This window comes from Lepidochelys kempii, chromosome 8 (assembly GCF_965140285.1).
Source record: "Lepidochelys kempii isolate rLepKem1 chromosome 8, rLepKem1.hap1, whole genome shotgun sequence".
NCBI lineage: Eukaryota > Metazoa > Chordata > Testudines > Cheloniidae > Lepidochelys > Lepidochelys kempii.
In genome coordinates this window covers 2,189,612-2,209,264 of record NC_136387.1, presented here as the reverse complement: position 1 = coordinate 2,209,264, position 19,653 = coordinate 2,189,612, and the positions used below count along the sequence as shown (strand labels likewise).

The window sequence follows — 19,653 nt, the reverse complement described above, 5'->3', positions numbered from 1 at the left end:
AGGCGCTCTAGTTCACCCAGCTTATTATTGGTATAGAAGCACTTTTAAAATGTGTCGCTTTTTAGCTGTCTCCCGTTGCATGACGTAATTAAATGAGACTTTTTTTCATTTGACTGTTTCTCATCAGATCCTACCTGTACTTTATCATCTTCCATCCTCTCCTCCTTAATAGGACATAGCCAATCCCCATTAGTAGATCCTGCCCTAAGGGACGTCTCTGTCCCAACCACGTGCTCCTCCGCACCTCTCGGCTTTCCCCCAGCCCTTAGTTTTAAAACTGCTCAACGACCGTTTTAATTTTAAGTGGCAGCAATCTGGTTCCAGGCTGGTTTAGGTGGATCCCATCCTTCCTGTATAGACTCCCCCTTTCCCAAGAGTCATTTCGGGCTGCCTCTTTATACCAACCTCCCCGTTCTTTGTCTCTGACGTCTCCCTGCCCCCAGAGTCTCATGAGTCACTGGGAGTCCCCCAGGGCAGCCCAGAAGTGAGGCAGCTTCCATGCACGTGAAGAACCAAATGTGGAAGGTTGTTGGTCTGCTGCACAGCGCAGCTCAGACCCCAGTCAGAGGGACTCTGCAGTCCCCTGCGCGCCATGGAGGAGACAGACAGGCTGGGCAGCTCGTGGGTCTCTGGGGGGGCAGTATTGGAAGGATCAAGGGTTTGTTGGTGTGTAGGGTGTGACGCACAGCATGGATCCACATGCCCACAAGCCCTTTACACCTCCCACCCCGACTAGTAGCCCCCTGGGCCCTATGTCTGGGTTGGGGATCCTGTATCCTCCCATCCCTTGCTGTTCTCCCAGGTCAAGGCCTTTTACGTGGGCTTTGCTCACGGTCTCGTGTTGTGGTCCATGGAGAATACTCAGGCCTGGAAGGGAGTCAGACACAGGGAACGTGTCCGGGGTTTGTGTATCGATTTATCTTGTAGGAAAAGCCATGGCAGGAGGAGATATAATACTTGCCAGTCTGTGGCTCCCTTAAAGCCTGTGACTGGTTACTGCACTTTGTGTTCTCATTAACTCTGGTCTGTAAGCTGGGGAGAGCTTGTGTGAGACACGGGAGAGCAGAGTCCCTCCTTGGAAAGGGGGAAAAAACCCCACAGAGGTCACAAATTCTGCTGAGTTTGCTTTATTGCATAGACAGGTGGAGAGTCAGCGATGCTCTTAGAGGCCTGGAACCGATGGATGAGACGAGAACGTGACTCCGTGCAGGGATCTGCTCATGGGAACCAAATGCTAAAGGTCTTCTCTTTCCTTGTCCTCATTGTGCGACTTGCATTCTCCATAATGCTGAAAGCAAAGACTTCCAAGGTTTTCACTAGAGGGAAAGAGAGAGACACAGAACTCAGTGCTGCAACCTGATGGCCAAAGAGAGCAAAGCATCTGTCAAGGCCCCAGGAGGTCAAATTCACCAGAGCTTATTTGCTGACAGGAAAAATTACACTGAGGAAGTCGACCCAGCCTCTACGAAGTAAAGATATGGGCGCAGGCAGGGCCTTGAATTACCTCACAATTGTATTTTAGTTTTTGTTAGTGGGCCCTTTATTCTGATACTTACTAGACTGCTCCACAAAAGACACATTTGTTTCCATATGTCTTGCCATCAGTGCCACAGACCGGGTTGTACTCTAAGGTGCAGATTTCCGGAGGCTTCTTGTACTCACTGCAGAAACCCTACCAGGAACATTAGAATTGCTATTACAGTAATTGTCTGCATTTCAGTAGTGCCCCGATGCCCCCACTCGCCCATGGGGCTGGGCATTCTCTGAATAGAGAGGAAGGGACAGTCCCTGGCCCCCAGAGGTCACAGTACCTAATCCTGTCCCTAGTCTCTACTGACGTTCTGATTAACTGACTTCCCAATTCCCCTCTCGCTGCCAGGAGGAGCCGGGCCCGTCTCCCTGGTGTAAGAGACGTTTCTGACCCACATCACATGGTGTGTGAGCAAAGGGGCATCTCCGCAGGCATCAGATGCTAATCTGACATTACCCAGGGTACAATCTGGACTGATGAACAGCTGTGTCCCCTCAATCCTCCAACCTGGGGTGCCTTTTACTCTGCTTTGCTATGAAAGCAACCACTCCTGTTCCTACTCACACACAGCTTCCAGCATGTAAATTACTCCGAGCTGTACTGTATGAGTCCTTTAGCAAGCCACTCTTGAATTACACTGCAGGGGAAGAGCAGCAAATTTCCAGTCCCAGACTTTCCCCCAGTAGTGTGAATTCTGTACTGCCCAGCACCCTCCTGGACCATATAAGCTCCTATAAAGTCTGTCATTTTATTAATAGAAAATGAAATGCACAAATCCTATTGTCGCAAATGGAGTTTTCCAAACACTTCAATCCAAACACACTGGTTTAGATAAAACAAGATGCTTAACTACAGAAAGATAGATTTTAAGTGATTACAAGTCAGGAGGCATCAAAGTCAGGATTGGCTACAAGAAAATAAAAGCAAAACACCACTAATGCCTGACTTATCAAGCTACGTGAATTCAAAGCAAAAGGTCTCTCTCACCAAATGCTTCAGCAGTCTTACTGGCTGTCATTTCCGCCAGGACCCCTCCCTCAGTCCACTGTTACTTTCCTTGTCTTTCAGGTGTTGTTGATGTCATGGGCAGAGAGAAAGGGAGGAGTAACTTGGGGAGTTTGTTCCCCATTCTTATATTTTTCCCTCTTCTTTGAGCATCATCTCCAGCTGGGGTTCATGCGACAGAAAGTTTGTAGGGATGGGAACCTCCAGCTGTTCCTTTGCCAACAAGTAAATTTCTCGCTCACAGCTTTTTTGCTGCCAAAGAATGGCCCCTTAACCACGTGATGGTCCGTTTGATTATGTAGAGACCTGGCTGAGGTGTTAGTTTGTCTTTTGTCTCTGGTTTATGACTGTTTCCCCAGACTGGGGACATGTCTTATACAGTAGAATCTTATAACTTTACATACCATGGTGTCTCACAGACTTAACAGGACAATAATGTTCAGCACATTATGAGTTTTCAAATGATCCCTTACACTGCATACTTTGTACAAAATTTATCACAGTCTTCTTAAAGGGGTGAACATAGGGATACAGAAGGTCTAAGAGACGCTTCTGAACCAACATCATATAGAATGTGAGTGAAAGAGCATCTCCACAGGCAGCAGATGCTCATAAATAAAAAACCTCATGCTCTTGTCATACCGTCACTTCCTCTGTTCTGTCTCAGTTGCTCCCTGTGTCTCCCACAGGCCCATCACAGACTGCCCTGTACAATAGTCTATGGAATCCATCACTCTGACCCTATGGCTTACGTCTACTCGGCAGTGAGACACTCCTGGCTAGCTCAGGTCAGCTGACTTGGGCTCGGGCTGTACAATTGCTGTGTAGACATTTGGGCTTGGGCTGGAGCCCGAGCTTTGGTACCCCACGAGGCGGGAGGATCCCAGAGCCTGAACATCTACACCGCAATTTTTAGGTTTGCAGCCCAAGCCCCCTGAGCCCATGTCAGCTCAGCCGGTCCAGCCATGGCCAGGCCCTGGATCTTTTGTTCCAGTGTAGATGTACCCAGGGATTCTCAGCCCCAGAGATTCACTCTCCCCTGGCTCGGGCAGGAGGTAGACTCTGCTTCTGCTTTGAGTCATGAGTTCTAGCATGTTTCTAACCCAGAGATCATGGTCCCTGTGATGTTACAAGCCAGAGACTGGGGAAAGTGATTATTAATGAACAGGGAGAGTTCGACTTACCTTACCAGCCTGGCCAGCAGCATCTGGAACAAAACATACAGACAGAATGAGACTGTTTCAGATTCTCTCGCCCATCCTGGTGCTGGGGTTATTGATGTCCCGAGTTCTGACCAAGTCTCTCTCTTTACTTTGGTACAGAGCCTTTTCAAATGTTCTGGTATGGGGTTGTGCCACTAGGGATGTCAGCTCTTGTATACCTGTGTTAACTGAAGTGACGTCGCAAAGGAGGAATGGAGGAAGGAAGAGGCAAACATTCTTGGGACGTTCCAGAGTGATCCTACTCTAGACAGGTGTCTCCTCTACAGGATCTCACCCTCACCTTTGCGGGAGGCTGGGGAGTTTCCTACTTTTCCAGGAACTTCATGTCGTAGTACATTACAAGCATCCAGAAAGAGAGTTTTACATTTTACTCTAACATCCATTTGGATGGTGTGACCATAACACTGCACACTCTGCCAGGGACCCTGTCTGGTCCGTTCATTGACACTGTCTGAAAAATACCAGAACACTAACGGTTGTGTCTCAGCAGCTATTTTGCAGGATCCAGGATCTCACGGGCATCCATAAAAACCTCAGCAGCTTTTGACTCTCTCTCGCTCCGTATCCGATGAAGTGAGCTGTAGCTCACGAAAGCTTATGCTCAAATGAATTGGTTAGTCTCTAAGGTGCCACAAGTCCTCCTGTTCTTTTTGCGAATACAGACTAATGCGGCTGCTACTCTGAAACCTCCATTATTTAAGTGTCTCTTCAGAGTTAAGCCATAGCACAGAGTTACATCAACAATTACTCAATTCTAATGAGACGTTTCATTCTGAACAGGTCTGACTCTGTTTGTTAATGAAACTCTATCCAATTGACTAAGATCTCAGCCCCCCAAGTGACGATTATCTGTATTAAGGAGCTATGGATAACGGGATCATCCAGCATTACAAGGTAGGGATTTAACCCCAACAAAGCAAATGTTTGGAGAGGATCTAAATCCTCCGCTTTCTACTTTGGCAATGCCATAGATCTTGTCATGCTAATAAAGTATCGTTGAACTGGATTAATTCAGGGCATAAAGCAACTCCTACGTAATACAAGGTAAGAAGAAATTTTTCCTGTGGGAAGCTTCCCTCAGAACTGCTGAGGGCCTTGTACATCGCTCTAAATACACTGGCACAGGCTAGTGTTGGAAACAGAGATTGGGTAGAAGGGTGCCTGGTCTGATCCAGGGTGGGAATTTTTGACTCCTGATGGTAGGGTAAGTAGATAAAAATTGTGAAAAACTGGGGGGAAGGGGAGGGGAAATAGGTGCCTATATAATAAAAAGCCCCGAATATTGGGAGTATCCCTATAAAGTTGGTACATCTGGTCACCCTACCTAATGGCCTCTTTGTGGAGTTTCTTAATAAACAATGACAGGAATTAAAATTATGTAGGCAACTAGATCAAGAATTTTACTGCCAACCAACCCCCTTGTCCCCAACAAAATAATCAGAAAACAACTAGAACCGTGGATGAGAAGAAATTCCAAAAGAAAGGGGATTCCATGGATGTTTGTTTTCTAGGGGCTGTGAATCTTTTGAGCTGCCTCGGTTTCTGGCAGAGTCAGTGAGATCCCAGTCCATAGAGAAGCCCGGGAACAGCCCTTCCGAGCTCTGGGATCCGTGCAGGGAGGTCAGCGCTCCTGGAATCAGCCTGCTGCTCAATGTCCAGGCTGTGCAGTGGCATCTCAGAAATAAACCAGCTGCTCCTAGAATCAGCCACTGTGGGGGTGTGCGAACCCCTATAGAGATGAGAGTGAGGCTGGCCCCATCCTTTCGGGGATTAGGGCAGGGTTCAGCACAGGCTACAGCCAAAGTGACTCACCTGAGTAGAAGCAGCAAAGTGCCAGAGCGAAGAGCAGAACGGCCCCTGTTATCTTCATGGCGGACGTGGCTGTCTGGTCTGCAGTGGGCTCTTGGTGCTCTGCTCCCTCAGTAAACCCCACACACAGAGCCCCACTATATATAGGGTGTCGGAGAACCCACCTTCATTGTGACTCACCCGAAATACTCACTCACAACTCCGGCAACCGGAAGCAAAGCTCTCAGTGGGAATGCCAAGCTGTGAACAATGTTTCCTCCACAACAAATTTCCAGGATAAGTTGGAGGAAAAGTCACACCCTTGATTTGGTGAATAATGGAGTAGTTATGTGGGCTGAGTGCTCATCATGGCGCACATGGGCAGCCAAACCTGGACATTCCTGATTGTCAGGACTGTGAGTGTGGAACATATTCGTCACGCTGCACGTTAAAGGCACCGAGCCAGCAAAGCACCTGTGTTACCAGCCTCTTCCGGCCAGACTCTGCAGTCGGTCCCCGCAGCAGGGGGAAAGCTGACCATAAGCGACGGTCCTGCTGTCCTGATCTTGCACGTATTCTGCCCGGAGCCGGTGCCTGGCTTAGTTTAGAGGAGCTAGCGGGCAGGTCTAACTCAAATATAAAGAACCTCGTGTTCTTGTGATACCATCCCCTCTCTCGTTCCATCTCTGAGTTGCTCCCGGTGCCTCCCACAGGCCCATCACAGATGGTGTCCTGTCCAATACTACATGGAATCCATCAGCCTGACCACAGGGATTCGCTCTCCCCTCATTAGGGCCTGGGGTACAGTCTGCTCCCACATTGCCTCATGAGTTCCAGCGTGTTTCTAACCCGGAGGTCCTGGTCTCCATGATGCTACATACCAGAGATTGGGGCAAGTGACAATTCATTCACAGTGAGAGTTCGACTCACCCGATGACCCTGGCCGACAGCATCTGGAACAAAACACAGACACAAAGGACACAATGTCAGAGAGAAACCAGCTAAAAACAGTCATCTCTGCCTAGGACAACGGAAGCAGATTGCTAACCAGCAACTGGGCCATGGGAAGGAGTCCTGCACCCTCATCCAATTGCTGTGACAAATAGAAACATGGAGAGTAATGCACCCACAGTCTGACCTGAAATCATAGAATCATAGAAAATTAGGGTTGGAAGAGACCTCAGGAGGTCAACTAGTCCAACTCCCGAATAGCATCACTAGGCCTACAATTAATTGCAGGTGCGATTGTTTGTAGTTCCCAGACTGGAGTTTGGTTAAAAGCCCATAATGGCTCCTCAGTAACATCTTCCCAAAGGAAAATGCTGTTTCTGCCATGAGCCACTTCCCTGGCTTAATCCTGACACCCAAACGTCCGTAGCTGGTGCTGAGATGCTTTTTAATAGTCGAGCCCGTGCAGAAGGTTAGAGGGTCAGACACAGAGCTCCGTACAGGTTGCAGCAAAAGTTACTCACCCTGAAAGCTGGAGAGGAGCCCCAGAGCAAGGAACACAACGACAGCTGCTGTCTTCAGGGTAGAAGTGGTTCGTGGGTCTGCTGGAGTCTGTTAGCGCTGAGCTCTGCAGATGATCTCTCAGCCCAGCCCAAGGGAGGAGATCTCATATATGTAGACAAGAGGTTGGTTCTCTCTCCACTTGGATTATGAAATCCCTGTCGAAATGGTCACTGACGCTACAAACCAATACAGTGATTGGTCATTCCCGATTCCTAATTCATCATGTCTGGCTGGTCATCTAAGCCAAACGGACATTTGGTGCCCCCTGATTCGTTGGTTGAAACTTTTGCACAAGGAGGATTGCGTGTGCCAACTAACACATAGCAAATGCTTTTCTTATGAACGACACTCGTCATTGTCACATGAGCACAGGTGTTGGCATGAAGAAGAGCAGTTCACCAACCCTAATGTTAACAATCCCACATTACCGGATGCTCGTGAGTAGGGCAAGAATGTGTCTGTATCAAATACTCTTTGGGGACTGCAATAAATATTCGTGGGGAAAGGTTAAACTGCCCTGACATACATGGGTGAATTCAGCGTAAGCCTTTGTAAATCTTGACGCACCTGCAGAGGAAGGCAGATTAGTTACTTCAGGTGCGTCCAGGGCTCTGCAGGTTGCTGAGAACCGCCACCTTGCGTCCCCGTCACATTCATCTTTGCTGTCCAGCACCAGAAACCAGCATACTCCAGGGTCCGTGCGCCCTGTCCCTCGCGCACTGCCAGCCCCTTTACCATTCAAGCCCCTGCCAGTCTGTTGGTAAGAGCAGCTGGGAAATTCGATCTGGGCCAGGAGGGAGGGGAAGTGGCCACGTGGCACCAGCGTGCAGCCAGTAGCCCCGTGTCCATATGTTAATGGGCACAGGCAGAGCTCCCTCGGGGCAGCCCCGAACGAAGGCAGCAGAGAGGTCTGCTGGGATCCAGAGGAGCGGGACAAGCGGTGGCTATGCTGCATGGGGCAAGAAGGCAGCACAGACCCCATGCGGCAGGACCCCTCCGCCCCTTGTGCACCACGGAGATCATGGCTGGGTTCAGCGTACAGGTCTGTGCAGCGGGGATCGGGAGGGGTGCGGGGTCGCTGTGGGCTATGGCACAGTGGGACACCACATGGCCCCAGTGCTGCTGCGGGGGAAGCGGTGGGATGTTCCCTTCTCTGCTCCCAAATGCAGGAGCAGCTGGGAACCGGGTAACTGTCTGGGTGCACCGGGCCCTGCTTCTGTGGAAACTGCAGAAGACATTATATACACAGAGACCATGAAACAATCTCCTGCTATTACCAGCAGGAGAGTGGGGTGGGAGGAGGTATTGTTTCATGGTCTCTGTGTATATAATGTCTTCTGCAGTTTCCACAGTATGCATCCGATGAAGTGAGCTGTAGCTCACGAAAGCTCATGCTCAAATAAATTGGTTAGTCTCTAAGGTGCCACAAGTCCTCCTTTTCTTTTTGCGAATACAGACTAACACGGCTGTTACTCTGAAACATCTCAGTCTGAGAATCAAAACCGGGTCCCTGAGTCATGAGAGCATAAGAACAGGCACACTGGTCAGACCAAAGGTCCATTTAGCCCAGGATTCTGTCTGCCAACAGTGGCCAATGCCAGGTGCCCCAGAGGGAATGAACAGAACAGGGAATCATCAAGTGATCCACTCCCTGTCACCATTTCCCAGCTTCTGGCAAACACAGGCTAGGGACACCATCTCTGTACATCCTCCTATCCTCCATGACCTATCTTCCATGAATTTATCTCATTCTTTTTTGAACCTTGTTATCGTCTTGGCCTTCACAACATTCTCTGGCAAGGAGTTCCACAGGTTGACTGTGTCTTGTGTGAAAAAATACTTCCTTTTGTTTGTTTTAAACCTGCTGCCTATTAATTTCATTTGGTGACCCCTAGTTCTTGTGTTATGAGAAGGAGTATATAACACTTCCTTATTTACTTTCTCCACGCCAGTTTTGATTTTATAGACCTCTATCATATCCCCCCTTAGTTGTCTTTTTTCCAAGCTGAAAAGTTCCAGTCTCATTAATCCCTCCTCATATGGCAGACGCTCCATACCCCTAATAATTTTTGTTGCCCTTTTCTGAACCTTTTCCAAGTCCAATATATCTTTTTTGAGATGGGGCGACCACATCTGCACGCAGTATTCAAGATGTGGGTGCACCATGGATATATGTAGAGGCAACATGGTATTTTCTCTCTTATTATCTATCCCTTTCCTCATGATTCCCAACATTCTGTTTGCTGTTTTGACGGCCACTGCACACTGAGTGGATGTTTTCAGAGAACTCTCCACAATGACTCCAAGCTCTCTTTCTTGAGTGGTAACAGCTAATTGAGACCCATCGTTTTATATGTATAGCGGGGATGATGTTTTCCAATGTGCATTGCTTTGCATTTATCAACGTTGAATTTCATCTGCCATTTTGTTGCCAAGTCACCCAGTTTTGTGAGATTCTTTTGTAGCTCTTCACAGTCTGCCTGGGATTTAACTATCTTGAGTAGTTTTTGTATCATCTGCAAATTTTGCCACTTCACTGTTTATCCCTTTTTCCAGATCATTTATGAACATGTTGAATAGGACTGGCCCCAGTACAGACCCCTGGGGGACACCACTGTTCACCTCTCTCCATTCTGAAAACTGACTATTTACTCCTACCCTTTGTTTCCTATCTTTTAACCAGTTACCAATCCATGAGAGAACCTTCTCTCTTATCCCATGACTGCTTACTTTGCTTAATAGCCTTTGGCGAGGGACCTTGTCAAAGGTTTTCTGACAATCTAAGTACACTATATCCACTGGATCCCCCTTGTCCAAATGTTTGTTGACCCCCTCAAAGAGTTCTAGTAGATTGGTGAGGCATGATTTCCCTTTAAAAAACTATGTTGACTCTTCCCAAGAAATTATGTTCATCTCTGTGTCTGACAATTTTGTTCTTTACTATAGTTTCAACCAGTTTGCCAGGTACTGAAGTCAGGCTTACTGGCCTGTAATTGCCAGGGTCACCTCTGGAGCCCTTTTAAAAAATTGGCCCCACATTAACTAACCTCCAGCCTTTTGGCACAGAAGCTGATTGACATGATGGGTTAGAGACTACAGTTAGTAGTCCTGCAATTTCACATTTGAGTTCCTTCAAAACTCTTGGTGAATCCCACCTCGTCCTGGTGAGTGATTACTCTTTAATTTATCAATTTGTTCCAAAACCTCCTCTGATGACACCTCAGCCTGGGACAGTTCCTCAGATTTGTCACCTAAAAAGAGTGGCTCAGGTTTAGGAATCTCCTTCAAATCCTAAGCCGTGAAGGCTGATGCAAAGAATTCGTTTAGTTTCTCCACAATGGCCTTATCGTCCTTGAGTGCTCCTTTAGCACCTTGATCGTTCAGTTCCCCACTGGTTGTTTAGCAGGCTTCCTGCTTCTGATGTCATTAAAAAAATGTTTGCTATTACTTTTTGAGTCTTTGGCTAGCTGTTCCTCAAATTCTATTTTGGCCTTCGTAATTGTATTTTTATACTTCATTTGCCAGAGTTCATGCTCCTTTCTATTTTCCTCACTAGGATTTAATTTCCACTCTTCGTAGGATGCCTCTTTTGCCTCTCACTGCTTCTCTTACTTTGTTGTTTCGCCATGGCGGCTCTTTTCGGTTCTCTTACTTTGTTTTTTAATTTGGGGTAGACATTTAAGTTGAGCCTCTATTATGGTGTCTTTAAAAAGTTTCCATGCAGCTTACAGGGATTTTACTTTTGGTGCTGTACCCTTTAATTTCTGTTTAACTAACCTCCTTGTTTTTGTGTCGTTCCCCTTTCTGAAACTAAATGCTACAGTGTTGGGCTGCTGTGGTGTTTTCCCCGCCACAGGGATGTTAAATTTAAGTATATTATGGTCACTACTACCAAGCGGTCCAGCCATAGTCACCTCTTGGACCTGATCCTGTGCTCCACTTAGGACTAAATCAAGAATTGCCTCTCCTCTTGTGGGTTCCAGGAGTAGCTGCTCCAAGAAGCCGTCATTTAAGGTGTCAAGAAACTTTCTCTCTGCATCCCGTCCCGAGGTGACATGAACCCAGTCAATATGGGATAGTTGAAATCCTCAATTATTATTGAGTTTTTTATTTTAATAGCCTCTCTAATCTCCCTGAGTATTTCACAGTCACCATCACCATCCTGGTCAGGTGGTCGGTAATATATCCCTACTGGTATATTCTTATTATTCGAGCATGGAATTACTAGCCAGAGAGATTCTATGGCACAGTTTGGTTCATTTAAGATTTTTACTTCATTGGATTCATTTGATTTCTTTCACATACAGTGCCCCTCCCCCACCAGCATGACCTGTTCTGTCCTTCCGATGTATTTTGTACCCTGGTATTACTGTGTCCCAGTGATTATCCTCATTCCACCAGGTTTCTGTGATGCCTGTTATATCAATATCCTCATTGAATACGAGGCGCTCTAGTTCACCCAGCTTATTATTGGTATAGAAGCACTTTTAAAATGTGTCGCTTTTTAGCTGTCTCCCGTTGCATGACGTAATTAAATGAGACTTTTTTTCATTTGACTGTTTCTCATCAGATCCTACCTGTACTTTATCATCTTCCATCCTCTCCTCCTTAATAGGACATAGCCAATCTCCATTAGTAGATCCTGCCCTAAGGGACGTCTCTGTCCCAACCACGTGCTCCTCCGCACCTCTCGGCTTTCCCCCAGCCCTTAGTTTTAAAACTGCTCAACGACCGTTTTAATTTTAAGTGGCAGCAATCTGGTTCCAGGCTGGTTTAGGTGGATCCCATCCTTCCTGTATAGACTCCCCCTTTCCCAAGAGTCATTTCGGGCTGCCTCTTTATACCAACCTCCCCGTTCTTTGTCTCTGACGTCTCCCTGCCCCCAGACTCTCATGAGTCACTGGGAGTCCCCCAGGGCAGCCCAGAAGTGAGGCAGCTTCCATGCACGTGAAGAACCAAATGTGGAAGGTTGTTGGTTTGCTGCACAGCGCAGCTCAGACCCCAGTCAGAGGGACTCTGCAGTCCCCTGCGCGCCATGGAGGAGACGGACAGGCTGGGCAGCTCGTGGGTCTCTGGGGGGGCAGTATCGGAAGGATCAAGGGTTTGTTGGTGTGTAGGGTGTGACGCACAGCATGGATCCACATGCCCACAAGCCCTTTACACCTCCCACCCCGACTAGTAGCCCCCTGGGCCCTATGTCTGGGTTGGGGATCCTGTATCCTCCCATCCCTTGCTGTTCTCCCAGGTCAAGGCCTTTTACGTGGGCTTTGCTCACGGTCTCGTGTTGTGGTCCATGGAGAATACTCAGGCCTGGAAGGGAGTCAGACACAGGGAACGTGTCCGGGGTTTGTGTATCGATTTATCTTGTAGGAAAAGCCATGGCAGGAGGAGATATAATACTTGCCAGTCTGTGGCTCCCTTAAAGCCTGTGACTGGTTACTGCACTTTGTGTTCTCATTAACTCTGGTCTGTAAGCTGGGGAGAGCTTGTGTGAGACACGGGAGAGCAGAGTCCCTCCTTGGAAAGGGGGAAAAAACCCCACAGAGGTCACAAATTCTGCTGAGTTTGCTTTATTGCATAGACAGGTGGAGAGTCAGCGATGCTCTTAGAGGCCTGGAACCGATGGATGAGACGAGAACGTGACTCCGTGCAGGGATCTGCTCATGGGAACCAAATGCTAAAGGTCTTCTCTTTCCTTGTCCTCATTGTGCGACTTGCATTCTCCATAATGCTGAAAGCAAAGACTTCCAAGGTTTTCACTAGAGGGAAGGAGAGAGACACAGAACTCAGTGCTGCAACCTGATGGCCAAAGAGAGCAAAGCATCTGTCAAGGCCCCAGGAGGTCAAATTCACCAGAGCTTATTTGCTGACAGGAAAAATTACACTGAGGAAGTCGACCCAGCCTCTACGAAGTAAAGATATGGGCGCAGGCAGGGCCTTGAATTACCTCACAATTGTATTTTAGTTTTTGTTAGTGGGCCCTTTATTCTGATACTTACTAGACTGCTCCACAAAAGACACATTTGTTTCCATATGTCTTGCCATCAGTGCCACAGACCGGGTTGTACTCTAAGGTGCAGATTTCCGGAGGCTTCTTGTACTCACTGCAGAAACCCTACAAGGAACATTAGAATTGCTATTACAGTAATTGTCTGCATTTCAGTAGTGCCCCGATGCCCCCACTCGCCCATGGGGCTGGGCATTCTCTGAATAGAGAGGAAGGGACAGTCCCTGGCCCCCAGAGGTCACAGTACCTAATCCTGTCCCTAGTCTCTACTGACGTTCTGATTAACTGACTTCCCAATTCCCCTCTCGCTGCCAGGAGGAGCCGGGCCCGTCTCCCTGGTGTAAGAGACGTTTCTGACCCACATCACATGGTGTGTGAGCAAAGGGGCATCTCCGCAGGCATCAGATGCTAATCTGACATTACCCAGGGTACAATCTGGACTGATGAACAGCTGTGTCCCCTCAATCCTCCAACCTGGGGTGCCTTTTACTCTGCTTTGCTATGAAAGCAACCACTCCTGTTCCTACTCACACACAGCTTCCAGCATGTAAATTACTCCGAGCTGTACTGTATGAGTCCTTTAGCAAGCCACTCTTGAATTACACTGCAGGGGAAGAGCAGCAAATTTCCAGTCCCAGACTTTCCCCCAGTAGTGTGAATTCTGTACTGCCCAGCACCCTCCTGGACCATATAAGCTCCTATAAAGTCTGTCATTTTATTAATAGAAAATGAAATGCACAAATCCTATTGTCGCAAATGGAGTTTTCCAAACACTTCAATCCAAACACACTGGTTTAGATAAAACAAGATGCTTAACTACAGAAAGATAGATTTTAAGTGATTACAAGTCAGGAGGCATCAAAGTCAGGATTGGCTACAAGAAAATAAAAGCAAAACACCACTAATGCCTGACTTATCAAGCTACGTGAATTCAAAGCAAAAGGTCTCTCTCACCAAATGCTTCAGCAGTCTTACTGGCTGTCATTTCCGCCAGGACCCCTCCCTCAGTCCACTGTTACTTTCCTTGTCTTTCAGGTGTTGTTGATGTCATGGGCAGAGAGAAAGGGAGGAGTAACTTGGGGAGTTTGTTCCCCATTCTTATATTTTTCCCTCTTCTTTGAGCATCATCTCCAGCTGGGGTTCATGCGACAGAAAGTTTGTAGGGATGGGAACCTCCAGCTGTTCCTTTGCCAACAAGTAAATTTCTCGCTCACAGCTTTTTTGCTGCCAAAGAATGGCCCCTTAACCACGTGATGGTCCGTTTGATTATGTAGAGACCTGGCTGAGGTGTTAGTTTGTCTTTTGTCTCTGGTTTATGACTGTTTCCCCAGACTGGGGACATGTCTTATACAGTAGAATCTTATAACTTTACATACCATGGTGTCTCACAGACTTAACAGGACAATAATGTTCAGCACATTATGAGTTTTCAAATGATCCCTTACACTGCATACTTTGTACAAAATTTATCACAGTCTTCTTAAAGGGGTGAACATAGGGATACAGAAGGTCTAAGAGACGCTTCTGAACCAACATCATATAGAATGTGAGTGAAAGAGCATCTCCACAGGCAGCAGATGCTCATAAATAAAAAACCTCATGCTCTTGTCATACCGTCACTTCCTCTGTTCTGTCTCAGTTGCTCCCTGTGTCTCCCCCAGGCCCATCACAGACTGCCCTGTACAATAGTCTATGGAATCCATCACTCTGACCCTATGGCTTACGTCTACTCGGCAGTGAGACACTCCTGGCTAGCTCAGGTCAGCTGACTTGGGCTCGGGCTGTACAATTGCTGTGTAGACATTTGGGCTTGGGCTGGAGCCCGAGCTTTGGTACCCCACGAGGCGGGAGGATCCCAGAGCCCGAACATCTACACCGCAATTTTTAGGCCTGCAGCCCAAGCCCCCTGAGCCCATGTCAGCTCAGCCGGTCCAGCCATGGCCAGGCCCTGGATCTTTTGTTCCAGTGTAGATGTACCCAGGGATTCTCAGCCCCAGAGATTCACTCTCCCCTGGCTCGGGCACGAGGTAGACTCTGCTTCTGCTTTGAGTCATGAGTTCTAGCATGTTTCTAACCCAGAGATCATGGTCCCTGTGATGTTACAAGCCAGAGACTGGGGAAAGTGATTATTAATGAACAGGGAGAGTTCGACTTACCTTACCAGCCTGGCCAGCAGCATCTGGAACAAAACATACAGACAGAATGAGACTGTTTCAGATTCTCTCACCCATTCTGGTGCTGGGGTTATTGATGTCCCGAGTTCTGACCAAGTCTCTCTCTTTACTTTGGTACAGAGCCTTTTCAAATGTTCTGGTATGGGGTTGTGCCACTAGGGATGTCAGCTCTTGTATACCTGTGTTAACTGAAGTGACGTCGCAAAGGAGGAACGGAGGAAGGAAGAGGCAAACATTCTTGGGACGTTCCAGAGTGATCCTACTCTAGACAGGTGTCTCCTCTACAGGATCTCACCCTCACCTTTGCAGGAGGCTGGGGAGTTTCCTACTTTTCCAGGAACTTCTGAGAAGATATCAGTGCTATTTGTTTTAACCCTTCTCCTTCTGGATGAAGGGTAACACTGTATCTACTCACTCAATTCAGTGAAAGGGTTCAGAAAACATTCATGTTGTCAGCAAGACTTAATCATAAAAATGCAAAGAACTTTCTTTCTTTCTTTCTTTCTTTCTTTCTTTCTTTCTTTCTTTCTTTGGAGTTTCATGGGGGATCAGTTCAACCATATAGCGGGATCATGCTTGTCTTAAGCCACCTATAATAAAACAACACCCACATGTTGATCTCCTCTTTAGCTTTTGAAACACAGGCCCCTGCCACTTGAGCCTAAGGACTAGCTCTGTTAGCTGCCAGCTCCATAATACCCTGATGTTCTTTCAAAGCTACATCCAGCCAACAGAGGCCAAGAAACATTCATTGACACCAGTGGTAGCAGGATTGGACCCAAAACTATCCACAACAAAAGTGGTTAATGGCTTTGCTTTCCAAAGCCTGTTACGGAGTCCTGCATTTCAGAGGCATTTCATACCACAGCCACTTTTCTGCCATTGGGTTCTCCTGTTCTCAACAGGCTGCCTAGTCCATTCATTGACACTGTCAGGTGCTGGCCTCTCACATTGACTCCACTTCAGGTGTCTCTGTTGTTCCCTGATCTCTCTTGAAGTGTGCGGGGTTTCCTGGTTCTGCTTCTTGGTCCTGCTAATTAGGGGCTCTGTTGGGAAACTTGTGATCTAGGTCTTCAGGAGTCCATTTTCAAAGAGCCAACCTAGAGCAATAGGGATTGAATTGTGCCTCGGTGCCTTCGGGAGCAGCCTGCTTTGTCTCTCTCTGTGTTTTGGGTTCTTGTGTGTTAGGGTTCTGGATTCTGAGAAATCATGTCGTAGTACATTACAAGCATCCAGAAAGAGAGTTTTACATTTTACTCTAACATCCATTTGGATGGTGTGACCATAACACTGCACACTCTGCCACGGACCCTGTCTGGTCCGTTCATTGACACTGTCTGAAAAATACCAGAACACTAACGGTTGTGTCTCAGCAGCTATTTTGCAGGATCCAGGATCTCACGGGCATCCATAAAAACCTCAGCAGCTTTTGACTCTCTCTCGCTCCGTATCTGATGAAGTGAGCTGTAGCTCACGAAAGCTTATGCTCAAATAAATTGGTTAGTCTCTAAGGTGCCACAAGTCCTCCTGTTCTTTTTGCGAATACAGACTAATGCGGCTGCTACTCTGAAACCTCCATTATTTGAGTGTCTCTTCAGAGTTAAGCCATAGCACAGAGTTACATCAACAATTACTCAATTCTAATGAGACGTTTCATTCTGAACAGGTCTGACTCTGTTAATGAAACTCTATCCAATTGACTAAGATCTCAGCCCCCCAAGTGACGATTATCTGTATTAAGGAGCTATGGATAACGGGATCATCCAGCATTACAAGGTAGGGATTTAACCCCAACAAAGCAAATGTTTGGAGAGGATCTAAATCCTCCGCTTTCTACTTTGGCAATGCCATAGATCTTGTCATGCTAATAAAGTATCGTTGAACTGGATTAATTCAGGGCATAAAGCAACTCCTATGTAATACAAGGTAAGAAGAAATTTTTCCTGTGGGAAGCTTCCCTCAGAACTGCTGAGGGCCTTGTACATCGCTCTAAATACACTGGCACAGGCTAGTGTTGGAAACAGAGATTGGGTAGAAGGGTGCCTGGTCTGATCCAGGGTGGGAATTTTTGACTCCTGATGGTAGGGTAAGTAGATAAAAATTGTGAAAAACTGGGGGGAAGGGGAGGGGAAATAGGCACCTATATAAGAAAAAGCCCCCAATATTGGGAGTGTCCCTGTAAAGTCGATACATCTGGTCACCCTACCTAATGGCCTCTTTGTGGAGTTTCTTAATAAACAATGACAGGAATTAAAATTATGTAGGCAACTAGATCAAGAATTTTACTGCCAACCAACCCTCTTGTCCCCAACAAAATAATCAGAAAACAACTAGAACCGTGGATGAGAAGAAATTCCAAAAGAAAGGGGATTCCATGGATGTTTGTTTTCTAGGGGCTGTGAATCTTTTGAGCTGCCTCGGTTTCTGGCAGAGTCAGTGAGATCCCAGTCCATAGAGAAGCCCGGGAACAGCCCTTCCGAGCTCTGGGATCCGTGCAGGGAGGTCAGCGCTCCAGGAATCAGCCTGCTGCTCAATGTCCACGCTGTGCAGCGGCATCTCAGAAATAAACCAGCTGCTCCTAGAATCAGCCACTGTGGGGGTGTGCGAACCCCTATAGAGATGAGAGTGAGGCTGGCCCCATCCTTTCGGGGATTAGGGCAGGGTTCAGCACAGGCTACAGCCAAAGTGACTCACCTGAGTAGAAGCAGCAAAGTGCCAGAGCGAAGAGCAGAACGGCCCCTGTTATCTTCATGGCGGACGTGGCTGTCTGGTCTGCAGTGGGCTCTTGGTGCTCTGCTCCCTCAGTAAACCCCCCCCACAGAGCCCCACTATATATAGGGTGTCGGAGAACCCACCTTCATTGTGACTCACCCGAAATACTCACTCACAACTCCGGCAACCGGAAGCAAAGCTCTCAGTGGGAATGCCAAGCTGTGAACAATGTTTCCTCCACAACAAGTTTCCAGGATAAGTTGGAGGAAAAGTCACACCCTTGATTTGGTGAATAATGGAGTAGTTATGTGGGCTGAGTGCTCATCATGGCGCACATGGGCAGCCGAACCTGGACATTCCTGATTGTCAGGACTGTGAGTGTGGAACATATTCGTCACGCTGCACGTTAAAGGCACCGAGCCAAAGCACCTGTGTTACCAGCCTCTTCCGGCTATTACCAGCAGGAGAGTGGGGTGGGAGGAGGTATTGTTTCATGGTCTCTGTGTATATAATGTCTGCTGCAGTTTCCACAGTATGCATCCGATGAAGTGAGCTGTAGCTCACGAAAGCTTATGCTCTAATAAATTGGTTAGTCTCTAAGGTGCCACAAGTCCTCCTTTTCTTTTTGCAAATACAGACTAATACGGCTGTTACTCTGAAACATCTCAGTCTGAGAATCAAAACCGGGTCCCTGAGTCATGAGAGCATAAGAACAGGCACACTGGTCAGACCAAAGGTCCATCTAGCCCAGTATTCTGTCTGCCAACAGTGGCCAATGCCAGGTGCCCCAGAGGGAATGAACAGAACAGGGAATCATCAAGTGATCCACTCCCTGTCACCATTTCCCAGCTTCTGGCAAACACAGGCTAGGGACACCATCTCTGTACATCCTCCTATCCTCCAGGACCTATCTTCCATGAATTTATCTCATTCTTTTTTGAACCTTGTTATCGTCTTGGCCTTCACAACATTCTCTGGCAAGGAGTTCCACAGGTTGACTGTGTCTTGTGTGAAAAAATACTTCCTTTTGTTTGTTTTAAACCTGCTGCCTATTAATTTCATTTGGTGACCCCTAGTTCTTGTGTTATGAGAAGGAGTATATAACACTTCCTTATTTACTTTCTCCACGCCAGTTTTGATTTTATAGACCTCTATCATATCCCCCCTTAGTTGTCTTTTTTCCAAGCTGAAAAGTTCCAGTCTCATTAATCCCTCCTCATATGGCAGACGCTCCATACCCCTAATAATTTTTGTTGCCCTTTTCTGAACCTTTTCCAAGTCCAATATATCTTTTTTGAGATGGGGTGACCACATCTGCACGCAGTATTCAAGATGTGGGTGCACCATGGATATATGTAGAGGCAACATGGTATTTTCTCTCTTATTATCTATCCCTTTCCTAATGATTCCCAACATTCTGTTTGCTGTTTTGACGGCCACTGCACACTGAGTGGATGTTTTCAGAGAACTCTCCACAATGACTCCAAGCTCTCTTTCTTGAGTGGTAACAGCTAATTGAGACCCATCGTTTTATATGTATAGCGGGGATGATGTTTTCCAATGTGCATTGCTTTGCATTTATCAACGTTGAATTTCATCTGCCATTTTGTTGCCAAGTCACCCAGTTTTGTGAGATTCTTTTGTAGCTCTTCACAGTCTGCCTGGGATTTAACTATCTTGAGTAGTTTTTGTATCATCTGC

General features: G+C 47.2%; 2 protein-coding genes across 2 annotated transcripts; both read right to left on the bottom strand.

Annotated features, from left to right (window-relative positions):
• Positions 1–1,120: 1,120 nt before the first annotated feature.
• On the bottom strand, positions 1,121–5,767 carry LOC140916470 (ovomucoid). The gene is made up of 4 exons (XM_073358114.1): positions 5,572–5,767; positions 3,721–3,743; positions 1,557–1,672; positions 1,121–1,316 (listed from the first exon to the last, which is right to left on the bottom strand). The coding sequence occupies exons 1-4, from the start codon at positions 5,627–5,629 to the stop codon at positions 1,235–1,237; spliced, it is 279 nt and encodes a 92-aa protein (XP_073214215.1). The 5' UTR covers positions 5,630–5,767; the 3' UTR covers positions 1,121–1,234.
• Positions 5,768–12,622: 6,855 nt separating this feature from the next.
• Positions 12,623–18,029, bottom strand: LOC140916469 (ovomucoid). Its single transcript, XM_073358112.1, has 4 exons — positions 17,935–18,029; positions 15,223–15,245; positions 13,059–13,174; positions 12,623–12,818 (listed from the first exon to the last, which is right to left on the bottom strand). The coding sequence occupies exons 1-4, from the start codon at positions 17,990–17,992 to the stop codon at positions 12,737–12,739; spliced, it is 279 nt and encodes a 92-aa protein (XP_073214213.1). The 5' UTR covers positions 17,993–18,029; the 3' UTR covers positions 12,623–12,736.
• Positions 18,030–19,653: the final 1,624 nt, after the last annotated feature.